This window comes from Coregonus lavaretus (genome assembly GCF_964263955.1).
Source record: "Coregonus lavaretus genome assembly, chromosome: 12".
NCBI classification, from domain to species: domain Eukaryota; kingdom Metazoa; phylum Chordata; class Actinopteri; order Salmoniformes; family Salmonidae; genus Coregonus; species Coregonus lavaretus.
The window spans coordinates 37,162,470-37,180,239 of record NC_139999.1 but is presented as its reverse complement, the minus strand read 5'-3'; the positions used below and the strand labels follow the sequence as shown (position 1 = coordinate 37,180,239).

General features: G+C 42.6%; 1 protein-coding gene across 2 annotated transcripts in view; it reads left to right on the top strand.

Moving 5' to 3' along the window:
* Window positions 1-17,770, top strand: part of LOC311138188 (carboxy-terminal domain RNA polymerase II polypeptide A small phosphatase 2-like) — a 33,913-nt gene that overhangs the window by 13,317 nt on the left and 2,826 nt on the right. Inside the window, exons 2-5 of one of the 2 annotated variants that reach the window (XM_084172856.1) lie at window positions 11,690-11,841; window positions 14,259-14,294; window positions 15,770-15,871; window positions 16,980-17,036. In XM_084172856.1, coding sequence (XP_084028982.1) covers window positions 11,690-11,841; window positions 14,259-14,294; window positions 15,770-15,871; window positions 16,980-17,036 — 347 coding nt within the window. The remainder of the gene's footprint in view (window positions 1-11,689; window positions 11,842-14,258; window positions 14,295-15,769; window positions 15,872-16,979; window positions 17,037-17,770) is intronic. The other variant, XM_084172857.1, reaches the window with a different exon arrangement.

Genomic DNA, 17,770 nt, shown 5'->3' with positions numbered 1-17,770 from the left:
CTCCTTTGCCAAGATAATCCATCCACCTGACAGTTGTGGCATATCAAGAAGAATGATCATTAACAATGTTCCTTCATTTGTTTTGGCACTGAGCAAATTTCAGGTCTGCTGAGCGCGAACTTGAACATTGTGAAAATTCAGTGCAACTTCCAGTGCATTTACTGTGTACGTGCTTTAAGTTACAATTTGAACAGTGACCAAGTAGGCTACTGTGGCTATTTGATCATAATGTAGGCCTACCAGAGTGGGCTACCATCAAAAACAATGGAGAAAATGCATCCCATAAAATGTTAACATGGAAATATAGTGCATTCGGAAAGTATTTAGACCCCTTCCCTTTTTCCACATTTTGTTACGTTAGTCTTATTCTAAAATGGATTACAAGTAAAAAAAAATAATCGAAAATACCTTATTTACATAAGTAGTCAGACCCTTTACTATGACACTCGAAATTGATCACAAGTGCATCCACTTTCCATTGATCATCCTTGATGTTTCTACAACTTGATTGGAGTCCACCTGTGGTAAATTCAATTGACTGGACATGATTTGGAAAGGCACACACCTGTCTATATAAGGTCCCACAGTTGACAGTGCTTGTCAGAGCAGAAACCAAGCCATGTGGTCGAAGGAATTGTCCATAGAGCTCCGAGACAGGATTGTGTCGAGGCACAGATCTGGGGAAGGGTACCAACAAATGTCTGCAGCATTGAAGGTCACCAAGAACACAGTGGCCTCCATCATTCTTCAATGAAAGAAGTTTGAAACCACCAAGACTCTTCCTAGAGCTGGCCAAACTGAGCAATCAGAGGAGAAGTGCCTTGGTCAGGGATGTGACCAAGAACCTGATGGTCACTCTGACAGAGCTCCAGAGTTCCTCTGTGGAGATGGCAGAACCTTCCAGAAGGACAACCATCTCTACAGCACTCCACCAATCAGGCCTTTATGGTAGAGTGGCCAGACGGAAGCCACTTCTCAATAAAAGGCACATGACAGCCTGCTTGGAGTTAGCCTAAAGGCACCTAAAGGACTCTCAGACCATGAGAAACAAGATTCTCTGGTCTGATGAAACCAAGATTTAACTCTTTGGCCTGAATGCCAAGCGTCACGTCTGGAGGAAACGTGGCACCATCCCTACGGTGAAGCATGGTGGTGGCAGCATCATGCTGTGGGGATGTTTTTCAGCGGCAGGGACTGGGATACTAGTCATGATCGAGGGAAAGGAACGGAGCAAAGTACAGAGATCCTTAATGAAAACCTGCTCCAGAGCGCTCGGGACGTCAGACTGGGGCTAAGGTTCACATTCCAACAGGACAATTACCCTAAGCACACAGCCAAGACAACGCAGGAGTGGCTTCGGGACAAGTCTCAATGTCCTTGAGTGGCCCATCCAGAGCCCGGACTTCAACCCAATCGAACATCGCTGGAGAGACCTGAAAACAGCTGTGCAGCGACGGTCCCCATCCAACCTGACAGAGCTTGAGAGGATCTGCAGAGAAGAAAGGGAGAAACTTCCCAAATACAGGCGTGGCCAAGCTTGTAGCATCATACCCAAGAAGACTCGAGGCTGTAATCGCTGCCAAAGATGCTTCAACAAAGTACTGAGTGAAGGGTCTAAAAACGTATGTAAATGTGATATTTCAGTTTTTTATTTGTAATTAATTTACAAACATTTCAAAATCTGTTTTTGCTTTGTCATTATTGGGTATTGTGTGTAGATTGAGGGGGAAAAAAACAATTTAATCAATTTTAGAATAAGGCTGTAACGTAACAATGTGGAAAAAGTCAATGGTTCTGAATACTTTCTGAATGCACTGTAGCTGTTCTATCATTCAGCCAATGTGTGGTGTTCAATTTTGAAAAAAAGATGCAGGGCTTGACATTAACGTGTTCATCCACTTGTCCTTCAGACAAGGTGACTGAAAATGTTGTTGTTTGATGGAAGTAACCACTTTACAAAATAAAATGCATTACTATTCCCATACCATTATTACAGAGAATCAGAGGAATTATACTACCCTCTGCCTATTAGCTACTTAGCTCGTCTCAAAATACAACACTGCCACTTTAAGACACATAAAAAAAAATCCTTTGTCAAGATTATCCATCCATCTGACAGGTGTGGCATATCAAGAAACTGATTAAATAGCAAGGTCACTACACAGGTGCACCTTGTGCTGGGGACTATGTATAAACTAAGCAAAAAAAGAAAAGTCCTCTCACTGTCAACTGCGTTTATCTTCAGCAAACTTAACATGTGTAAATATTTGTATGAACATAAGATTCAACAACTGAGACATAAACTGAACAAGTTCCACAGACATGTGACTAACATAAATTGAATAATGTGTCCCTGAACAAAGGGTGGGGGTTAAAATCAAAAGTAACAGTCAGTATCTTGTGTGGCCACCAGCTGCATTAAGTACTGCAGTGCATCTCCTCCACATGGACTGCACCAGATTTGCCAGATCTTGCTGTGAGATGTTACCCCACTTTTCCACCAAGGCACCTGCAAGTTCCCTGACATTTCTGTGGGGAATGGCCTTAGCCCTCCGATCCAACAGGTCCCAGACGTGCTCAATGGGATTGAGATCCGGGCTCTTCGCTGGTCATGGCAGAACACTGACATTCCTGTTTAGCAGGAAATCACGCACAGAACGAGCAGTATGGCTGGTGGCATTGTCATGCTGGAGGGTCATGTCAGGATGAGCCTGCAGGAAGGGTACCACATGAGGGAGGAGGATGTCTTCCATGTAACGCACAGCGCTGAGATTGCCTGCAATGACAACAAGCTCAGTCCGATGATGCTGTGACACACAGCCCCAGACCATGACGGACCCTCCACCTCCAAATCGTGTACAGGCCTCGGTGTAACGCTTATTCCTTCGACGATAAACGCGAATCCGACCATCACCCCTGGTGAGACAAAACCGCGACTCGTCATTGAAGAGCACTTTTAGCCTGTCTGGTCCAGCGACAGTGAGTTTGTGCCCATAGGCGACGTTGTTGCCGGTGATGTCTGGTGAGGACCTGCCTTACAACAGGCCTACAAGCCCTCCATCCAGCCTCTCTCAGCCTATTGTGGACAGTCTGAGCACTGATGGAGGGATTGTGCGTTCATGGTGTAACTCGGGCAGTTGTTGTTGCCATCCTGTACCTGTCCCGCAGGTGTGATGTTCGGATGTACCGATCCTGTGCAGGTGTTGTTACACGTGGTCTGCCACTGAGAGGACGATCAGCTGTCCGTCCTGTCTCCCTGTAGCGCTGTCTTAGGCGTCTCACAGTACGGACATTGCAATCTATTGCCCTGGCCTCATCTGCAGTCCTCATGCCTCCTTGCAGCATGCCTAAGGCACGTTCACGCAGATGAGCAGGGACCCTGGGCATCTTTCTTTTGGTGTTTTTCAGAGTCAGTAAAAAGGCCTCTTTAGTGTCTTAAGTTTTCATAACTGTGACCTTAATTGCCTACAGTCTAAGCTGTTAGTGTCTTAACAACCGTTCCACAGGTGAATGTTCATTTAATTGTTTATGGTTCATTGAACTAGCATGGGAAAGTGTTTAAACCCTTTACAAGGAAGATCTGTGAAGTTATTTGGATTATTTTTTTGCTGAGTGTGTGTATATATATATATATATATATATATATACAGGTAAAAGTCAGTAAATTAGAATATTTTGAAAAACTTGATTTATTTCAGTAATTGCATTCAAAAGGTGTAACTTGTACATTATATTTATTCATTGCACACAGACTGATGCATTCAAATGTTTATTTCATTTAATTTTGATGATTTGAAGTGGCAACAAATGAAAATCCAAAATTCCGTGTGTCACAAAATTAGAATATTACTTAAGGCTAATACAAAAAAGGGATTTTTTAGAAATGTTGGCCAACTGAAAAGTATGAAAATGAAAAATATGAGCATGTACAATACTCAATACTTGGTTGGAGCTCCTTTTGCCTCAATTACTGCATTAATGCGGCGTGGCATGGAGTCGATGAGTTTCTGGCACTGCTCAGGTGTTATGAGAGCCCAGGTTGCTCTGATAGTGGCCTTCAACTCTTCTGCGTTGTTGGGTCTGGCATTCTGCATCTTCCTTTTCACAATACCCCACAGATTTTCTATGGGGCTAAGGTCAGGGGAGTTGGCTGGCCAATTTAGAACAGAAATACCATGGTCCGTAAACCAGGCACGGGTAGATTTTGCGCTGTGTGCAGGCGCCAAGTCCTGTTGGAACCTGAAATCTCCATCTCCATAGAGCAGGTCAGCAGCAGGAAGCATGAAGTGCTCTAAAACTTGCTGGTAGACGGCTGCGTTGACCCTTGATCTCAGGAAACAGAGTGGACCGACACCAGCAGATGACATGGCACCCCAAACCATCACTGATGGTGGAAACTTTACACTAGACTTCAGGCAACGTGGATCCTGTGCCTCTCCTGTCTTCCTCCAGACTCTGGGACCTCGATTTCCAAAGGAAATGCAAAATTTGCTTTCGTCAGAAAACATGACTTTAGACCACTCAGCAGCAGTCCAGCTCTTTTTTTCCTTAGCCCAGGTGAGACGCTTTTCGCGCTGTTTCTTGGTCAACAGTGGCTTGACACGAGGTATGCGGCAGTTGAAACCCATGTCTTTCAAGCGTCTCTTGGTGGTGGATCTTGAAGCCCTGACTCCAGCAGCTGTCCACTCCTTGTGAATCTCCCCCACATTTTTGAATGGGTTTTTTTTCACAATCTTGACTAGGGCGCGGTGATCCCTATCGCTTGTACACTTTTTCTGACCACAGTTTTTCCTTCCCTTTGCCTCTCTATTAATGTGTTTGGACACAGAGCTCTGAGAACAGCCAGCCTCTTCTGCAATAACCTTTTGTGTCTTTCCCTCCTTGTGCAATGTGTCGATGGTCGCCTTTTGGACAGCTGTCAAATCTGAAGTCTTCCCCATGTTTGTGTAGGCTTCAGAACTGGACTGAGAGACCATTTAAAGCCCTTTGCAGGTGTTTTGAGTTAATCAGCTGATTATTTTGTGGCACCAGGTGTCTTCAAAATGTAACCCTTACACAATATTCTAATTTTGTGACACACGGAATTTTGGATTTTCATATGTTGCCACTTCAAATCATCAAAATTAAATGAAATAAACATTTGAATGCATCAGTCTGTGTGCAATGAATAAATATAATGTACAAGTTACACCTTTTGAATGCAATTACTGAAATAAATCAAGTTTTTCAAAATATTCTAATTTACTGACTTTTACCTGTATATATATACATTTGATACATACATTTGATACACTGCTGATTTTGCAGGTTTTCCTACTTACAAAGCATGTAGAGGTCTGTAATTTTTATCATAGGTACACTCTGTGAGAGACGGAATCTAAAACAAAAATCCAGAAAATCACATTGTATGATTTTTAAGTAATTAATTTGCATTTTATTGCGTGACATAAGTACTTGATCACCTACCAACCAGTAAGAATTCCGGCTCTCACAGACCTGTTAGTTTTTCTTTAAGAAGCCCTCCTGTTCTCCACTCATTACCTGTATTAACTGCACCTGTTTGAACTAGTTACCTGTATTAAAGACACCTGTCCACACACTCAATCAAACAGACTCCAACCTTTCCACAATGGCCAAGACCAGAGAGCTGTGTAAGGACATCAGGGATAAAATTGTAGACCTGCACAAGGCTGGGATGGGCTACAGGACAATAGGCAAGCAGCTTGGTGAGAAGGCAACAACTGTTGGCGCAATTATTAGAAAATGGAAGAAGTTCAAGATGACGGTCAATCCCCCTCGGTCTGGGGCTCCATGCAAGATCTCACCTCGTGGGGCATCAATGATCATGAGGAAGGTGAGGGATCAGCCCAGAACTACACGGCAGGACCTGGTCATTGACCTGAAGAGAGCTGGGACCACAGTCTCAAAGAAAACCATTAGTAACAAACTACGCCGTCATGGATTAAAAATCCTGCAGCGCACGCAAGGTCCCCCTGCTCAAGCCAGCGCATGTCCAGGCCCGTCTGAAGTTTGCCAATGACCATCTGGATGATCCAGAGGAGGAATGGGAGAAGGTCATGTGGTCTGATGAGACAAAAATAGAGCTTTTTGGTCTAAACTCCACTCGCCGTGTTTGGAGGAAGAAGAAGGATGAGTACGACCCCAAGAACACCATCCCAACCGTGGAGCATGGAGGTGGAAACATCATTATTTTGGGGATGCTTTTCTGCAAAGGGGACAGGACGACTGCACCGTATTGAGGGGAGGATGGATGGGGTCATGTATCGCGAGATCTTAGCCAACAACCTCCTTCCCTCAGTAAGAGCATTGAAGATGGGTCGTGGCTGGGTCTTCCAGCATGACAACGACCCGAAACGCACAGCCAGGGCAACTAAGGAGTAAGAAGCATCTCAAGGTCCTGGAGTGGCCTAGCCAGTCTCCAGACCTGAACCCAATAGAAAATCTTTGGAGGGAGCTGAAAGTCCGTATTGCCCAGCGACAGCCCCGAAACCTGAAGGATCTGGAGAAGGTCTGTATGGAGGAGTGGGCCAAAATCCCTGCTGCAGTGTGTGCAAACCTGTTCAAGACCTACAGGAAACGTATGATCTCTGTAATTGCAAACACAGGTTTCTGTACCAAATATTAAGTTCTGCTTTTCTGATGTATCAAGTACTTATGTCATGCAATAAAATGCAAATTAATTACTTAAAAATCATACAATGTGATTTTCTGGATTTTTGTTTTAGATTCCGTCTCACAGTTGAAGTGTACCTATGATAAAAATTACAGACCTCTACATGCTTTGTAAGTAGGAAAACCTGCAAAATCGGCAGTGTATCAAATACTTGTTCTCCCCACTGTGTGTGTGTATGTGTATATATATATATATATATATATATATATATATATAAACGCAACAATTTCAGCCATTGTACTGAGTTACAGTTCATATAAGGAAATCAGTCAATTGAAATAAATAAATTAGGCCCTATTCTATGGATTTCACATGACTGGGCAGTGGTGCAGCAATGGGTGGGCCTGGGAGGGCACGTAGTCTGCGGTTGTGAGGCTGGTCTTACGTACTGCCAGATTCTCCAAAACTACGTTGGTGTGGCGGCTTATGGTCGAGAAATTAACATTCAATTCTCTGGCAACAGCTCTGGTGGACTTTCCTGCAGTCAGCATGCCAATTGCATGCTCCCTCAAAACTTGCGACCAGGGACGGCCTGTTCAATAGGGCGATATGGGCGACGCACTGCCAAACGGGAAAAGGAAGGGATTTTTTTTCTAATCAATTATATCACGGCAACAGTAGTTATTAGTGTTCACGTCTGATCTGCCAGCCACTAAATGTCAAATCAGGCTAAAGTCGTGCTTCAAATGGCCCCGCCCGTTTTTGGGGCGATTTCAGTCAAGTTGAAAATCGCCCAGAAGTCTCTCATAGCCTGTCATGTAAAATCTATTTTTTTCAAATTTCAAAGCTTTCAATACATTCTCTATGGGTGTCTGTGGGCTTGCACTTACGCGCTTTCGTCATACGTGACGTAACCATGAACGTAACTAAGACAATAGCGGCTAGCAGCGTCTCTGTTGCGACCTGCAGTGTGGCGTTATTTTATGTTTTTAATTTGTAGACTTAGTTTACAAACATTCTGCCAACCATGGATTTCCAGTGGTTGGTTTTGGACTGATCTTGTTGATCGTGTACATACCCGCTACGAACGGACTAAATAATGAAAACGCTGCTGGCAGCGGAATCCCAATACAGCTGGGAGACTTGGCTGGATGACAGAGTCCCGGACAGAGAAGTGGAGCCGGCCGGCTTCACCCTGGTCAGAGCGGACCGCGATCCTGGTAAGAGAGCGACTCTGTACCCCGACATTGAACTGCTTTCTGTGTTATTGCGACCTTACTATCTGCCCCGTGAGTTCCCCCAATTGTTTGTTACCGTTGTGTACTGTTGATAATCACAAGTTTACTGGAGAACTGAGACCAAGTAGAGACTTTGGACAGGGTGGATATGGTATAATAAAGGCAGTTTATTCAGAGGTAAAGATATCTGGAATCGCGTGCACGGACTCGTTCGTCAAACTCTTAGGGAGAAGAGAGCCCCGAAAACATTGTGTGCAGACATTTTATACAATAAATGATGTAGGTTGAATCTAGTAGTTCTGATCTTCTGATTGGTCCTGATGAGTTGGGCGAGGTCCCCTCCACTGTTGCATTGGCTCTGAGTCGGGTTCTCTGTCTTCAAATGTTCAGCCTAAAGAGAGGGGATTTTTGTGTGTGTGTTTAACAGTGATGGTGTGTGTGTGTGTGTGTTATCAGTGATGATGTGTGTGTGTGTGTGTGTGTGTGTGTGTGTGTGTGTGTGTGTGTGTGTGTGTGTGTGTGTGTGTCCTCAGAGCAAGAACTCGTGAGTTGGAAGAACTGAGAGACCTATGGCGTGGGTGTTGTCCTTGGCCACCTGCTGACAAGGCTGACAAGATAGGACTCTTTTGTCCATTGTTATAGGATAGGAACAGCATTGATTGAAAACAAACGCCCAACACAAAATGGGTCATGCACAAGATTTTAGTCAGACCAAGCTATAACATTATATATTTACTACGACAGTACATTCAACCAAAAGCTAATATAACAAAGGCATCAGAGATTATTTATAATCTGTCACAGAAACTGGAATCCATCTCCCCAGATCAGTCAATAAATGCTTCTGGTATTGACTTATATGCTGCCCCTGTCTTCATGTTGTTGCTGGACATATCTTTTTTAAAATGTGTGTAGGTCACCTAAATCATCAGAAAAATTGCCCCTCCTGAGAATTTTTTCAGGAGCCGCCACTGCTTGCGACATCTGTGTCATTGTGTTTTTTAGTGGTCATTATTGTCCCCAGCACAAGGTGCACCTGTATAATGATCATGCTGTTTAATCAGCTTCTTCATGCCACACCTGTCAGGTGGATGGATGATCTTTGCAAATGAGAAATGTTCACTAACAGGGATGTAAACAAATTTGTGCACAAAAATTGAGAGAAATTAGCTTTTTGTGCATATGGAACATTTCTGTGCTCTTTTATTTCAGCTCATGAAACATGAGACCCACACTTTACATGTTGTGTTTATATTTTTGTTCTGTGTGTGTGTGTGCGCGCGCACACACGCTACATGACAAAATATGTGGAAACCTGTTTGTCGAACATCTCATTCCAAAGTCATGGGCATTAATATGGAGTTGGTCCCCCTTTGCTGCTATAACAGCCTCCACTCTTCTGGGAAGGCTTTCCACTAGATGTTGGAACATTGCTGTGGGGACTTGCTTCCATTCAGCCACGAGTATTAGTGAGGTCTGGCACTAATGTTGGTATTTATTTTTTAATACATTTGTAAAAATGTCTAAACTTGTTTTCACATTGTCATTATGGGGTATTGTGTGTAGATTGAGATGTTTTTTTAATCCATTTTAGAATAAGGCTGTAACAAAGTGGAAAAAGTCAACGCGTCTGAATACATTCCGAATGCACTGTTACTGTTGAAAGTGAGGAACGATGAAGCAACAATGGAGAGAGAGTAATACACATGTCGCATGACATTAGGGGAAATATTATGAAAGATATATATGCGTCAGCCTACTAAACATTTACATTAAAAATCTAATTTACTAGCCTATAATTGTAAAATTGTAGGACGCATGTCCTGCACCAGTATTGCATGTTCTCTCCCAGCTTCATGGTTTGATCGAGGTGCTTAATTCCAGGATAATACAGTACAGTAGGCCTAATACAGTCCACACTCAAAAGGATTAGCCTACTGGAGCTTTTTCCATTCATTTATGGGCTTTTCTGTTTTTCTGTGGTGCGTAATGTGCTATCCATGTGCTGAATAACATTTGGGGTGTTTTGGGCTTGGGCTCATAAAATGTCTTTAGCTCAAAATATATTTTAATGTATAGCTCAGATAGCATCAGGCTTGAATTTTCATTCCGATAAAAGCTGTAATCAAATCCAGACACATTTATATGCTTTAGAATGACACTTCCGGTTTTGGTGGGAAATACTGGGTTAACCAGGAGAAAAGTGATTTATTCTCAGGATGGAACATTTAGTAAAATACCTGGAAAATATTCAACCCTACATCATGTTTTCCTAAAGTTAAATGCGCTTCGTGTTTTGTTTCCTTGCCATGATACTAACGAGTTTGAGACACTGGTAGCGTCCCGGCCCTACTTTTGGCCAAGGCCCATAGTGCACTACATAGGGAATAGGGTGCTTTTTGTGACTCAGACCAGTTAGTCAGTTTGGCTTTTTATACTTCCTCCTCTCGTGCCTCCCAGATGCCTGAGTGTGTAAATGGAGCCAACTCCCTGTGAACTGAGCCTATGCAGAATTAGACCCACACAGAGGGCAGGATCGGTTTCCTGCCTGCTCTGATGTCAGCCCAGGTAAAGACTAGGGAGGAAGGCCTGATGGATATATTCTAGTGACAACAGGATTCTCTTATAGAGAGGGATATGGAAGGCATATAATGGCCGGCAAGATGAAGCCTAGTCCTGGAATAAAAAAACGATCCCAATTGAGAATCTCCGTTACTCCAGGACTAGGCGTAATTGGTGTCTGGGAAACCGGCCTTAAGGGTATACTTAAGCGATAAGGCCCGAGGGGGTAGATGGCCAATATACCATGGCTAAGGGCTGTTTTTATGCACGATGCAACACGGAGTGCCTGTATATTAATCTACAGGCACTCCGTGTTGCCTAAAAACTGCCCTTAGCCATGGTATATTGGCCATATACAACACCCCCTCGGGCCTTATCGCTTAAGTATACCCTTAAGGCCGGTTTACCAAACACCAATTAAGCCTAGTCCTGGAGTAACGGAGATTCTCCATTGGGCTTGTTTTTATACCCTTAGCTGTCACCCGAGGTGCCTTATTACATTTACATTTACATTTACATTTTAGTAATTTAGCAGACGCTCTTATCCAGAGCGACTTACATTATGAGTGCATACATTATTTTTTTCATACTGGCCCCCCGTGGGAATCGAACCCACAACCCTGGCATTGCAAACGCCATGCTCTACCAACTGAGTTACATCCCTGCCAGCCATTCCCTCCCCTACCCTGGATGATGCTGGGCCAATTGTGCGCCGCCCCATGGGTCTCCCGGTCGCAGCCAGCTACGACAGAGCCTGGATTCGAAACAGGATCTCTAGTGGCACAGCTAGCACTGCTATGCAGTGCCTTAGACCACTGCGCCACTCGGGAGATTATTGCTATTACCAATGTAATTAGAGCAGTAAAAATACTTGTTTTGTCATACCCGTTGTATACTTTTTGATATACCACAGCTTTCAGCATTCAGGGCTCGAACCACCCAGTTTTTAATTGGTATTAGGGAGGGTGACAAAGGGTTGGTGCCAATTAGGGTTGTCAGTTATTGGAGGCCTACTTGTTGTGGGTGTTGGTTTGTGATTGAGATTGACTTGAAGACTCATGACTACAAATGAAAGTAGTCCCGGAGAAGTCTGTTTAGGGGTAAGGGGGGTAGGAGATTTCATTTTTGTGTCTTTATCCCATTTTAAAACACTCAGTAACTTATATTCTAGGTGTGGGTATACCCATATGGGTTTCACCTGCCATGAGTTTATTTACACATTTGTTTGAGTATATTTTGTTCCTTCTCTCCCTAGGCCAGGTGAACAAATCTTCCCCAAAGAAGCCTCGGAGCCGAAATATCTTCAAAGCGCTCTTCTGTTGCCTCCGAGCACAGGATGCCCCTCAGCCTCCACCCCCTGCCCAGGATACCTTACTCCCTCCTGAGGACAATGGGACGATCGCCAAGGTAACACAAACACCTGTCAACCAGCCACTCCAATGGCCCACCCCGACAAACTTCCTGAAAACAAAAGTGAAAGATGGGCTTGTTGAGTACACTGATGAGTAGCTTATAGAAAGACCTAGCATTAGTGTAGTAGACCAACTTCTGTCCAATAGGCTATATGGCTAGTAGTGATGCAATTTACATCAGAATTGGTCTTAAAAAGTGGCAAGTCCAATTAAATGTCATGTTAGAAAAATCAGAGTAAATGGAGAAGAAAGGCTAATGGAGATTTTATAACTTCTCCCTGACAGATAATAATAATAATAATAATAATAATATGCCATTTAGCAGACGCTTTTATCCAAAGCGACTTAGTCATGCGTGCATACATTTTTGTGTATGGGTGGTCCCGGGGATCGAACCCACTACCTTGGCGTTACAAGCGCCGTGCTCTACCAGCTGAGCTACAGAGGACCACAGATAAATTGGACTTCATGCTTTACATTCTTATCACTTCAGATTCAGTATGATACTGTCTGTTTTCACACTGTTCAGTACTCTAGATAAACCATGTAATTACTATATCAAATGACTGTGGCCTAATATGAATCACGATGGCTCTATTAATGTAATTAACCAACTAAAGTAGAGCTGGGCTGATCCATACAGGACAACACTAGTATTTGGGTCAGTGGGTAAGCATAACTACGTCCCAAATGGCACCCTGTTCTCTATATAGTGCAGTACTTTTTACCAGGACCCACAGGGCTCTGGTCAAAATTAAGGCACTTTTTAGGGAATAGGGTGTCATTTGGGACGCTACCCTGCAGATTAATATCTGTTACTCTCTGAATTACAGTTCCTCATTGCTTAATTACTCATGTCCCCACACCATGTTCAGATGTTAGACTGCTCACGAACATCACAAGAATTCACTCAATCCCCAATTCAGTTAAGTCTTCAGGATTTAATTGGGTGAAGATAAGAGGGTGTAGATAAATACAATTAAATGATTCCAATGCCACCGTTTTCTCGTAGTTGAAATTACCACGCTTCCCAGATCCTCCCCCTGTATTTATTTATTTATTTATTAGAACTACCGTATATTGTAGGGTGTCCAAACAAAACGCATATTTTGACCATGGGTAAAATACCTCATGTCTCTATCATAATCCGTTCAAAAGTTATTGGAGTTTTTACCCTTGTAGGATGGCCAAATCAATGGAGGCCAGAGAAAAAAGAGTGGTCAGAAGTAAGGAAAATTGCACAGCGTCACGTCAGCTAGGCTGGATGCTGTGCGAGAATGAAGGCTACTGGACATGCTCACTTTTCCGTTGAACTCGTCATCTTTCATCTCGAGTCCGCAGGATATAAAACAATATAGAGGTAAGATAGATCGATTTTGAGACATGACATGTAGTATTTTCATATTTTAGGATATGCTTTTCATATTAATGCGAAATTCTTTTTCGAAGGTTTTTCACACAAACAAGCATATCTCTGTGAAATGTCAACCAAGCACTGAGCTTACTGCAAGCTTTTTATTTTCAAAGCCTTTTACATTTAATTCATCCCGTGCCATGCTAATTTAGCTTTTTGCGACCCACGGAAACAACTTGAAGACTACCACCACAACATGTAAAATCCTCAAAAGGAGCTTGGTGCTTATTATCTGATGTATTAGGATACGAAATCCGACTTTTTGGATACTGTTAATGAAATGTTAGATAAATACCCCACTGAACGATTCAGAATATGAATAATCATATTTGTCTTGTTAAATGTATTTTATAACATAAGGAAGTGAAATTTCATCTCCAAAGTGTGTTTTCACCAACTCTGGGCATATTGGGTGGACACCCTATATATTGATGCCACTGGTTTAGTTAACATGTTGGTGAATGGGATTTTAGATGTGAGCTGTTTAGACTAAGGCTAACAGCTTAAACTCTCCCCTGTGCTAACTAAGCACCCCCTTCGACTGATGATGCGTCAACCTTTTACCAAACATTAATCTGTAACAAAAGAAACACCAATCTCTCTGTTATGTTTGACTTTATGACATAGATTAACATGACTGTGTGAACCTCACTGTTCTTCTGTTAAGTGTTCAGAGAGAGCATGGCTAGGTTTAGAATAGATGGGCACCTTGTAGGCGGCAGCACATTTAGACCAAAGAGTAAAATATTTTGGTTGCGGAAATTAAACTACTTTTCTCCCACCACTAGGCAGTATTAGGCCTGTCCTCAAGCCAATAAAATACTTTGTTGCTGATATGTAGCCTAATTCTTGCTTGTGTTCTACTAGGCACAGTTCAGAACTGTCATGGATATAGGCCTAGAATAGATGTTTGTGTTGAGCCCTGTTGGTGGGTTTGGGATGGATGAGTGGGAGTTGACTCTAGAACCTAGTTAACGGTCTTTCATCTCTCTGTTTAGCTTGATCTACTTCAAAACCTTCGCCACCAGTTTCAAGTACGTAAAGGACAATATCACTGTGGTTTTTGCGGGAGTAAAAACTATACTGAATGGGGTTAGATTAAACTGTCACATTGGGTATGACGCTCAGGCAAATGTTTGTTATAACAGTTTTTAGTTGTTATTTTGATCCATTATCTTCAGACATTTTATTTACATTTACATTTTAGTCATTTAGCAGCCACTCTTATCCAGAGCGACTTACAGTTAGTGAGTGCATACATTTTTCATACTGTTATAAACTGCTGTTATATGCTGTTGTATTTGGGATGGAAAAGGACATTAATTCAGTTTTGCAGGACAGTGCATTGTGCAATAGGATATGTGTCTTAAGTTGTTACTGTAGATGGGCCATAGGTTATTATTCTGAAACTCACATTGAACCCTTCATTCTCCAACTAAAGGGTTTTCCTAACTGGAAACATGATTCCTGTGTAGAATTGTACCAGAGGTCCCAGGTTAATAGATGATTGATTCCCTCTGGAATCTGTCATCACGTGTGGTGTGTGTCATCAGACATTTAAATCATGGGTATTCAGGTACTGCATGGGGTCTGCGAAAATTATTTGTATTTTTTAAAATTGTTATTTCAATGTTTTTATGAATATCGCTAACAGAATAAACAAAAGTTTAATTACATACCTACAGTAGAAAAGAGGAGAATATCATATTTCTAATAATGTCCACTTTATTTCTCCTACTCCTAATATTGAGCAAATTACACTCATTGAAGCCAATTACACTCACAGGAGTATCTGCCCTAGGCTTTGAAAAAGCACCCGTGAATAGGCTACCAGTGTGGCAAGCAGCTGGTAAGCTTTCTTGACTTGGACATACATTTTTGCCTACACATGGCTTACCTTTGTTTATCCAGCTAAACAGCTGCTCTTAGCGAAAATGTGTTTGGAGTTACCCTTCTAGCTAATAGGCTGTTAGTTTCCACTTCTTCCAATTATAATGTGGGGAGGTCAAAATAATGAAAAACTATTCACAATCTATTCATTTAAAAATGTTAATTACTTCTCCTTGCCATTCACGTGATAAGACAAGAAAAAATGTTTTGCTAAAGTATGATGGGGTCCCTAGGCAAGAAAAGGTTTGACACCTGGTTTAAATTCTCAGGGAAAAGTGTCACCAGGTGGCCAAACATGTTACTACAGTGCACTCTGAATATAAGAATCCTAGATATAAGAATTAACCACTTACAGTGGTTTTTAAACAGTGGGACAGAAGTATTTCTAAACTGTAGTTAACAATGGCGACTTACTTACTGGGACTGATGTGATTCTTATAGCTAATGTGATTCTTACAAGGCTGGTGCACTGTAATGTGAAAAAGAGAGGAAGATGAGTGCAACATGTAGTGGTGCAGGTTGGGTAATGTGGTTCCTTTTTGACCTCCCCACCTCTACCCTGCCTCTATCCTCTACCCTCCTCTACTCCCTACCATTCTCCCTGTCCCGCCCATCTCAGGTCCCAGAGACCAGTCTACTGCCAGAGGTAACCCCCCAGGATGAGGGCAAGATCTGTGTGGTCATTGACCTGGACGAAACGCTGGTGCACAGCTCCTTCAAGGTAGCACACACACACACACTCTTAATAAGAAACTATTGGAAAACCTTGACCTATTATCTCACCACATATCAAAGATTCAGATAAATGTTGTTTTGATCCTGTGCAGTATATAATGGCATGATCCATAGCTCTTACTTCACTTGTTTGCAACAACAAGCTGTAATCTCGTGGCTCAGTTGGTAGAGCATAGCGCTTGCAACGGCAGGGTTGTGGGTTCGATTTCCACGGGGGACCGGTATGAAAATGTATGCACTCACTACTGTAAGTCGCTCTGTATAACAGCGTCTGCTAAATGATTAAAATGTAATCATTTGATTTAAGTCCTCGTTGTTTGTGTCCGTCTCACTTGTAGATCCCCCTATAAGTCTGTGTGTCCTAGGTAGTAATGGACAGCTGTTAGCTGGATCAGGTAGCTCATTACACTGGCTGGGAGAGTGAAAGAGGAGATGATGATCCTGTAAACACATTCATCAACAAATCAATGGTCACTGGCAGACAGACCACTGTTGTACATGTCCCCCCTAGTTGACATGTTTCTCTTGATAGGGCATGATTTCGATAGGGCATCACAGCTTTTGGTGGGCAGGAGGGCTTAGTTTTTTTCCTCATTTAAAACTTGGCTTTTAGATGCGTTTTATCAGAATATATCATCTCTGTTAGCCCAGAAGTCAAATCTTGCGTCAGTTGGTCAGCTGTGTGATTAACTTCTGTTTTCATACGTGTTAGAAATTGAGAGTTCCGACAAAAACGAAGTCTCCACCCTCACAAACTCAGTCAAAGCCCCCCCCCCCTCTTCCTGTCCGTGTGGACACACACGCAAAGCACTCAAGGCGAAGCAGTTTAAGCACCGCCTTCGCCCCATCCATTTACGTCCACATAACCAGTGACGAAACCCCCCAAAACGGAACTAATGCTGCTCAGATCTCGCGCATTCCATTCAGTCCTGGCAGATTCTCTCGGTCTACACACAGAATCTGGCAACGGGAGATTACAGAATATCTAACTTTTGTAGTTAATGTATATGTTTGTCTTTTGCATGTCACTGCAACTGGTTTTATTTGTTCTGAAAACTGTGATGGTAAATGGTTGTCCTTCTCTGATCCTGTAGCCCATCAGTAATGCTGACTTCATTGTACCTGTGGAGATTGAAGGAACAACACACCAGGTAACTAACAATGACTATGGCAATGGCATTCAGATCAACACACACGGATTGTGTGTGTATATACTGTGTGCTCCATCGGACAAATTCAAATAATCAACCTCCCTGTGGTTATGTTTAGCTATTGCAGCCCATTGAAGAAGTATAACTGCTTCTGAAATTGAACGCATTTAACGTTAATACATTAAATCAAATTTGAAATCAAAAGTAATGTGTAAATGGAACATTTGTTGTATAAATGTGTTCTCTTCCATGATCAAGATGGATATACTTAGTAGTTATTGTAGAAGTCATATCTACATATGTATCAATTGTAAAAATGTTAAAGCTGTATAGTACAGTTAAGCCAGGGGTCAGCGAGGCCTCCCTCACCCCTCTCCGGCCTCCTCGCCGTGGGACACTGGCCACAGCTCTTTGGCCTCGGCCTGATTCAAGTAATCCAGGATAGGCTGGTTCCTGCCAGCACGGCCTATTCTCGATTACTTGTTTCAGGAGGCGGCTGCCAACTTCCAACACACCCTCTGCAACGATCACACCGACAGACGCTTGGACACGTTCCCTGACCCACAGACGGAATGAATAGGAAAGAGCAGGCAGACCAAACAGGGAGGCAGGCCTCCATTGTATTCAATAAATGTTTAACCCTTTTTTTAACCTTTCTGTTCCTTTTTTTTATTTTTTTATACGTTGGCTTTATTTTATTTTATGAAATGTTGAACCAGGTTGTTGAATGGATG